The sequence below is a fragment of the Amaranthus tricolor genome, chromosome 7 (assembly GCF_026212465.1).
Source record: "Amaranthus tricolor cultivar Red isolate AtriRed21 chromosome 7, ASM2621246v1, whole genome shotgun sequence".
NCBI lineage: Eukaryota > Viridiplantae > Streptophyta > Magnoliopsida > Caryophyllales > Amaranthaceae > Amaranthus > Amaranthus tricolor.
In genome coordinates, this window is record NC_080053.1 from 14,753,513 (window position 1) to 14,762,343 (window position 8,831).

Below are 8,831 nucleotides of genomic sequence, written 5' to 3' on the forward strand. Positions count from 1 at the left end.
ATGAAATGAAATGACAACCAATCATTCTACCAATTCTATCAACTACCTTCTTTTAGGGCTGAACAGAGTTTGGTTTTAATCGCAAATCAAACCGGACTAAATCGTAATTTTAATATTTAGTTTGATCTACGGTCTAAACGCTTTGGTTTGTTTTTTTCCAAAAAAATACGATTTACGGTCTGGTCTTGGTTTTTAATTTTTTAGATCAGACTAAACCTCAAACCGTACTATGACCAAAATCATAAATTTTTTTTTTAAGAAATTATGTTGTTACCTGGATATTTCGAGATGTAGTTACTTTTATGTAGTAATATATACTTGAATAATAATACAATCAACTAATTACAAATAATTATATTCATTTATTGTAGGTGCGAAATATTTATATAAACACATAGTGTATTATTATGGGAAAAATATAAAATAAAAACCGTAGGCCAGACCAGACCAAGCTGTTGTAGAACGGTTTAGTCTGATCTGGAAAATTTCCAGACCACAATTTTTGATTTGGTCAGATTTTAGTGTCAGAGTAGATCGAACCGAATATTTACACTCCTGCCTCGTTCTAAATCTCTTTCCTGTTTTCCTTCCATTTCTCTCGTGTTGGTCACATGATCAGTTGTCCTCTTTGGTTCAACTGTATTATGAGTTGTAATAAAATCAAAGTTTCTGTCTTTATTTTAAGAAGATAAAAAAGGCTACCTTTTTTAATCAAATCTTTCTCTGTCTCTCACACCCAAAAAAGACGGCAAATTGGGCAGTTTACCCAAGAAAAAATAAATCAAAATACACTGTTTTATGTAATCTTTGCTGTACATATTTCTACTGCACTAATTGAGCTACTATAAATGAACTCCTTTTCGCTGATTATTTTCTAATTTTTCATTGATTATTCATTCATACAAACAAATGGGGATGAGCTTAATTTCAGTACATTGCTTTGTTTTGGTATTGGTTTTGCAATTAGCAGTTGGAAATGCCGGAAATGTTTCATTTGATACTCGTTCTTTCATAATTGATGGCCAAAGGAAGCTTCTTATTTCTGCTGCTATTCATTATCCTCGTAGTGTTCCTGCTGTGAGTCCTCTTTCTCTTGCTCCTTTTTTTGTTCTTTCTTTCTGGGTTTTGTTTGTCTGTTATAATATGGTTGTTTGCTGCACTTAATTTTCCTTGGTACCAAACAAGGAACAAGAATTCTAATACATTGTCCTTTCTTTTTTGGGTACCCAAGTGGGAATTTTTTTATTTGGTAATCTAGTTTAGTTTTCTATGCTATTAGCCTTTGTGCCCAAGTGGGAATAGTGACTTACTATTATATAGAAGTACTATTGTAGAACATATCTTTCATCTCAACCAAAGTATACCAAACACTTAACCTTAATATCTTTTACCCTCTGTACACCCTCTTCAAATAGCTTTTGGGATAGAAGTATAGATGAACAGATTACACTTGGGATAAAGGGCAAATGAGATTCAAATTCGTGACATTTTATCACGTTTGATTTCTGATACATATTATGAACCATTTTAACCAAAAACTTTTGGTGATGTTTGTAGTCCTATAATATGTTATATACTCTATAAAATCTTCTTGTCATTTTGCAAATCAATACCTATTATTAACTTTGTTTTTTCCCTTTTTCATTTATCATTAATCTAAATCTTTTATGTTGCTGGAACTTGAAAGTGAACTCACTACTTGATATCAGTTACAATGTTTATACTTTAATTGAATCTACATTGTGCATTGCTGTACAATTGAATGAAGTACTATGTTTCAGATTTTTAGTATGTTATGTTAAATTTCGAAAATCTATAGATGTGGCCAGGTCTAATTCAACTGGCAAAGGAAGGTGGTGCTAATGTCATTGAATCATATGTTTTTTGGAATGGACATGAATTATCTCCTGACAATGTGAGTTGGAAAATGTGTGAATTCATTTTATCTTTTCTGTTTTCTGGTGGATCTTTACTAATCTACCAAGTACCGTTTCGTACCATCTATATGGTTAATGGTGATCTTATAGTATTATTTTGGAGGACGGTATGATCTGGTCAAGTTTGTGAAGACTGTGCAGCAAGCTGGGATGTATATGATTCTTCGTATTGGACCATTTGTTGCGGCAGAGTGGACTTATGGGTATGGTTATTTTCAGAAATCTACTTTCAGTGTAGTCGAAATATTAGGCTGATGTGATGAAAATCTTTCGGGTTTTGATGTATATGAATGAAAAATGTTCAATGTGTTGTTCTTCAGAGGGGTTCCTGTTTGGGTGCACTATGTGTCAGGAATGGAATTTAGAACTGACAATGAGCCATGGAAGGTAATGAACTTTGTGCTTTGGGGTCAGCAATAATTATAGATTACGCAAGAGCAATTTGAATTGCCAATAGTTCTAATATGATTCTATTAGGTGTCTTAAGTTGGTGGGTGTCTTATGCAGCATTACATGAAGAAGTTCACAACATATATTGTAAATCTAATGAAGAAAGAGAAACTTTTTGCTTCACAAGGAGGTCCAATCATCATGTCTCAGGTATATGCACAAATGCCAATGAGCTTAATATATAGATGTTGCACATTTTGTGGAAATTATGTAGTTAAAGTTTTGTGATATCTTAAAAAATCTTACATCTATGCGTCCAAGTACAATTGTTTATTATTCCTGAAGCTGGTGTATACTTACATAAAAATGGTTTCTTGTGTTAACAGTAGCTTGTAAATCCGAACTTAGTCTAATATTGATGCTCATATCAAAACGTTTTATAGTAAGGATTATGTGTTCAATGGGGAAGCCTGTGGAGCTGTTGTATTCAGTATTAAGTGGTATGACCTTGCTAACATTGAGGTGATTTGGTTCTACAGATTTATTTGATACTAGTATACAAACTCGTGCAGTGCATGAAGTTTGTTAGTATGAAAATACCTATAAATAATAATTTTAAAGAAAGATGCAGTTGCATATTATAGTGGATATGATTTAAATGTCCCACAATCACATTTTAACGTGTAAAAATGCTTTCATTTGGCAAAGCTCAATAGAATCGCCATTTGTAGCTTTTTTGTTCTTTTATAGTATTATATGATTGTATTATTTGATTAAAGAAAATCTTTTTGAAAACTTACCTTTAATATTGAAAATTATAATTAATGTAATAACAACGTTTGAATATTAGACAATCATATTTGAACTTGTAAAAATGCTCTATTTGGCAAAACTCTATAAAATAGCCATATGAAATTTTTTTTCAGTTTTTTTATATTATTGTATGATTCTATGATTTTATGATTGTATAATTTGATCTAATAATTTTTTTTGAAAACTTACCTTTAATACTTAAATCATAATAATAAAATCTTTTTAATATCACACAATCACATTTTAACCTATTAAAATCCTACAGTTGGCAAAACTCTACAAAATCACCATGTGGAATTTTTCAGTTCTTTTATAGTATTGTATGATTGTGTGATATGATATGATGCTTCATGCCATCTTGCATGAGTTTACTTATGTTGTTTGTGTCTTTAATAACTTCTTCCATTTCTATTCCTTTTGAGTGAATTCATATTAATCCTATAACATTAGTAATACACGTTTTTATATCATTTTCCTTGGCAGATAGAAAATGAATATGGGTATTATGAAGGATATTATGGAGATGGAGGGAAAAGATATGCAAAATGGGCAGCCGAAATGGCCCTTTCTCAGAATACAGGTGTGCCTTGGATAATGTGCCAGCAGTGGGATACACCGGATCCTGTGGTAAGAATCTTTTCACTCAAACGTTGAGGTACTTTTGTGTTATTTTGTTTAGATTTAACAAATAGCTTATTGAATAAACTTCTTAAACGACTACATCACTTTTCAGATTTCCCTGCCTCCTAAATCTTTTTGCTTAGAACATATAGCTAATTTTAGTGTTATGATCTAACCATATAAAGGTGCTAACAAACACCAACCTGATTAAATGATTCGTAACAGGAACTCATGGTCTCACTACATGAACATATATTGTGAAAAATTGTACACCGTTGAGACACCACCAATCCTTATTCGTATCTTTGTTCTTTTGCAGATAAATACTTGTAATGGATTCTACTGTCATGATTTTACTCCTATTTCTCCCCATAGTCCTAAGATTTGGACAGAAAACTGGCCTGGATGGTAACTAAGTTCATGGTTTACATTAGTGCTTTCTGAATTGACTCAAGCATCATATTAGTTTTTCACAATTGAACCAACTTTTTTACGTCGCCTACAGGTTTAAAACTTTTGGATCCATGGATCCTCATAGGCCTGTTGAAGACGTTTCTTTTGCCGTTGCTCGTTTTTTTCAGAAGGGTGGCAGTGGAAACAACTATTACATGGTACGTTACTAAGTAAGCTGAAAATGTCTATATTACGGATTACTGTATATATATACGTTGTGACTTGTCAGTTACTTAACACGTGCTCAGCTACTATGATCTTGGCTCTAAAAGCTGAGTTTGGCATAGGAGTTAATTAAGAGAAAAATTGAAAGGTATGAGCAGGGACAAAAGACTAAAAAGAGAAAGGAGGCTGAAAAGGCTCTTGTTTCCGTTATCTAATTTTACACCTCTTGGTTCCTATGTATTCTGTTTTCAATTCAGTATCACGGTGGAACAAATTTCGGACGCACTGCCGGTGGGCCATTCATTACAACAAGTTACGATTATGATGCACCAATTGACGAATATGGTAATTCAGTCTGTCATTGCAAGCTCGTTCATTGTTCAATAAAAAGTTAAATTGATAAGAATTATAAAAATGCAATGGCATCCGTCCAGGTTTACCAAGGCTTCCCAAGTGGGGACATCTCAAAGAACTTCACGGGGCAATAAAGTTGTGTGAGAATGCTCTACTTCATGGTAAAAGGACTAATTTATCTCTTGGCCCTCTGTTAGAGGTAAATATTGTCCCGTTTCTAGTTTGATGATTTTCCTGCTACTTACATGTGAAACTGCAAGGATAAAGCATACATTTTGCTTTACTTGTATGGTGTATTTTCATTTGGCTGCATTGTTTCTTTTTTAATTTTCTATATGTAAGATACTGTCTGTACATTCTTGAAGTCCTCGCACTGCATATACGGAAGTGAGTACATTTTATGGGATTATGAAATGAAACAATAAATTTTAATGTCGTTCTCTGCGACCTTCATCATTGAAACTCTCTGTATTATCCCTGTTGTAAAACTAAGAAACATGTTGGCTTTCTTTTGAACGTTCAATGTTCTTGAACGGCTCTTGTGTCACTGCATATTCTATCCAATTATGTACATACAAACTGCAGATACAATTGATGAGATTTCGTTTGATGTTAATCTATGTCCTTTAAGTGATTATGGAAAGAAGAGTGTCAACGAACGGCTGCAATGTTACTAAAAACCTCTATCAGATTGGAACGAACTTCCTCACATTGCTTTTATGCTATAACTTTGCTGTCGTTTTAGATTTATGCCTGTCATAAAGATTACTACCAATCGAAGCTTGTCGTAGTTTCAGGAAGCATTGCATTTGCGCCTTTTCTTATATTTGATTTTAGGCTTAAATACAAAGAGAGTAATCAGAGTGTTAAGCTGGTATTCACATTAGCACTGCTATGCAGGCTGATGTATATACAGACTCTTCTGGATTATGTGCTGCCTTCCTTTCAAATTCAGATAACAAGACTGACTCGGTTGTGAAATTCAGAAATATGACGTACCATCTGCCTGCATGGTCAGTCAGCATCCTGCCTGACTGCAAAAATGTAGTATATAACACTGCCAAGGTTAGTTTCTGTTTAAAAAATTTCTTGTTATTAATAGGCTGTGACAATTCGTCACATAATCTCAACGTGGCCCATTCGTGTGGACACGGAACACCTGTAGGCTTAGGCCCACAAACTCACGGGTCAAGAGCGTTGACTTGCACATACACTTGTGAGGTTCATTGTTTCCCAAAACCATATGGTAGTAGGAGGATTAGCTCACCCAATATATATGCAAGTCAACAACCCACTATTTTATCGATTTGGGGTATTGTCTCACATGTGAAGTATTTACAACACATAGAATGAGAGTTATGAATTGCAACGTTCTTGTGTTCTGCAAAACCTATAAGAATGAAACAAATCTTATCAGTGTTGGATAGTTGTAGGATGAGTATCAACGTAAAGAAGATTATTTGCTCTTTGTTGTACAGTTTTGGTCTGGTGTGGCATTCAAACTTATGCATGCAATTTCATCAGGTTGGGTCTCAGACGTCTGTAGTTGATATGGTGCCGGAGGATTTTCAGCCATCAGTTGTGTCTCCAGACGAAGACTTGAAAGCTCTGCAATGGGAAGTGTTTCTTGAAAAGCCTGGAACATGGGGATATCCGGATTTCAATATTACCGGTTTTGTTGATAATATAAATACAACCAAGGATATAACCGACTACCTTTGGGTCACTACAAGGTTCGGCAGGGACAACTCCAAAATGCATCTTACAAGTTTCATTCTGTTTTCTATAATTAGATCACCATTCTCGTTAATATCTCACGATTAATCGAAGGTTTAACCGGTGCTTATGGTTTACTTTTTTTATTTGCAGCGTTTATGTTGATGAGAAGTTTTTGAAAAACAGTAGCAGTCCAGTACTATTGGTGAAGTCAAAGGGCCATGCTATGCATGTTTTCGTAAATCAAAAACTTCAAGGTTATATACCAATCACCCTTATATACTTTGCCATATTTCTTCAATTTGAATATTCACATATGTGAAAGTGCTGCTGATTCTGGTCAAATTCTCCAAGTTCAGGTAGCGCATCGGGGAATGGAACAGTCTTTCCCTTTGATGTTAAAATTCCAATCACTATGAAGGCTGGAAATAATGAAATTGCTCTTCTTACCATGACTGTCGGTCTGCCGGTATGTTGGTATCTTTATGACACTTCAACTTTATGTTGTCTCATAATCCCTTCATTATCAACAGGATTAACTATTCAGTTAAAATCGTGTGTTAATTCTGTTAAGTGCATATATATTACCATCAGACTGCAGGTCCAGGTTACGAATGGATAGGATCAGGCTTGACCAGTGTTGAGATCCAAGGGCTTAACAATAAAATTCTGAATTTGACTGAAGTTTCATGGGATTACAAGGTTACTGTTGTCTATCTGCATTATCTCCGACTACTATATTAATTCTGACTCAAATAATAGATTTTGTACTCTTCGTTCTCATGGTTCCTTCATAAGCAAATTGAAGTTCACATAGTCAAATGCTCTAATTCTTTGCATTCTCAGGTTGGACTATTGGGTGAGTTTTTGGATCTATACAAAGGGGAAGGTTTGAAAAGTACAAAGTGGGTGTCAACCGCCAACCCACCCAAGCAGAGACCGCTTACATGGTACAAGGTATATTTAAGCCTACTCTTTTATGATCTGAATTCAAACATTAGCTTCCATTTTCAAACATCTTTCCAATCTGATGATTTACTTGCTTGATCTATGCAGGTTTTGGTGGACCATCCCTCTGGTAATGACCCTGTAGGGCTGGATATGATACATATGGGAAAGGGCTTAGCATGGTTGAATGGAGAAGAAATCGGTAGATATTGGCCTCGAAAAAGTTCCAAGCACGATGCTTGTGTTGATCATTGTGACTACCGAGGCAGTTTTTCACCCAACAAGTGCTCCACGGGATGTGGAGAACCAACTCAGAGATGGTAAATTACATTATGATGAATATTCTACTTTTGATGCACCTCACAAGCATATCACTATATTGATTATCATGTACCATAGGATAGTCCTAGGAAGTTCAACTAGGTAGTCAATCATTTTAAGATCAATTTTGTGGCGTAGGTATCATGTACCGCGGTCTTGGTTCAAGCCATCTGGAAATGTACTGGTTATCTTTGAAGAGAGTGGTGGAGATCCAACTCAAATTAGGTTTTCCAAAAGGAGAGCCGCGGGTTTTTGTAGTCTAGTATCCGAGGACCACCCGACTATTTCTGTTGAATCCTGGACAACTGCTACGGAAGAGACCCATGACAAGAAAGCAACGGCACAGTTACACTGCCCTAGCAACACTCGCATTTCTGCTATCAAGTTCGCAAGTTTTGGGAACCCGTCAGGAGCTTGTGGATCCTTCAGTCAGGGAAACTGCCATGATCCCAATTCTGCTTCTGTAGTAGAAAAGGTAAAAGTTTGGTTTGTTCTTAAATTCTTTAAACTATTCCTTAACAAACAAGAAGTTTCTCATGTGTATATTTTTTGCGCAGATTTGCTTGAACAGAAGTAAGTGTAGCATTGAGCTCAGTGAAGAGAATTTCGATTTGAGTTCATGTTCCGGAACAATTAGAAGACTTGCTGTTGAAGCAGTTTGCAGCTGAAATGGCAGTTAATTATAGAATCCCTAGAGTTTTTAATAACATAATGCTCATAAAAAAAACTCAAATTCCATCGAGTGTTTGAGTTTCTCATAGTTTACCTCAGCTGCGTAAAAAGGAAAATTAAAATGTAAGAAAGAGAGAAAGAACACAAATCAATTTGGAAGGTGGGAAAATCCCAACAATTTCTTGTTGGACTATAAAATCCTTATTAACATTATTTGGAGTTTATGATTACATCTAGGCCTAAATGTCAGGGCAGTTTTAAATGGCAACCGCTTAAAATACATGTTAAATAATAAGTCTTGTGAACGGCCATTTCATATTGAGACTAATAGCCCAATTGTTATTAATTATAATTTTTTACAATACGTGATCAGTAATTGATCAATTTAGGGTCACAATTGATACTTTTATGGTTAACATTCATTTCTTTTATAAGTTATAA

At 34.8% G+C, this 8,831-nt stretch overlaps 1 protein-coding gene across 1 annotated transcript; it reads left to right on the forward strand.

The window, feature by feature from the left end:
• Positions 1–577: 577 nt before the first annotated feature.
• Positions 578–8,500, forward strand: LOC130817710 (beta-galactosidase 10). The gene is made up of 19 exons (XM_057683563.1): positions 578–1,077; positions 1,820–1,915; positions 2,028–2,140; positions 2,258–2,324; positions 2,445–2,537; positions 3,624–3,767; positions 4,081–4,169; positions 4,267–4,372; positions 4,637–4,724; positions 4,814–4,932; positions 5,634–5,798; positions 6,258–6,466; positions 6,603–6,706; positions 6,809–6,918; positions 7,044–7,151; positions 7,296–7,406; positions 7,506–7,717; positions 7,857–8,193; positions 8,276–8,500. The coding sequence occupies exons 1-19, from the start codon at positions 910–912 to the stop codon at positions 8,384–8,386; spliced, it is 2,550 nt and encodes an 849-aa protein (XP_057539546.1). The 5' UTR covers positions 578–909; the 3' UTR covers positions 8,387–8,500.
• Positions 8,501–8,831: the final 331 nt, after the last annotated feature.

Excerpts from the sequence above, each read along its gene's own strand:
- LOC130817710 (XM_057683563.1), top strand. The coding sequence starts at position 910 with ATGGGGATGAGCTTAATTTCAGTACATTGCTTTGTTTTGGTATTGGTT. Across the intron at positions 1,916-2,027 it reads ATGAATTATCTCCTGACAAT|TATTATTTTGGAGGACGGTA; the intron begins GTGAGTTGGAAA and ends GTGATCTTATAG. Across the intron at positions 3,768-4,080 it reads GGGATACACCGGATCCTGTG|ATAAATACTTGTAATGGATT; the intron begins GTAAGAATCTTT and ends GTTCTTTTGCAG.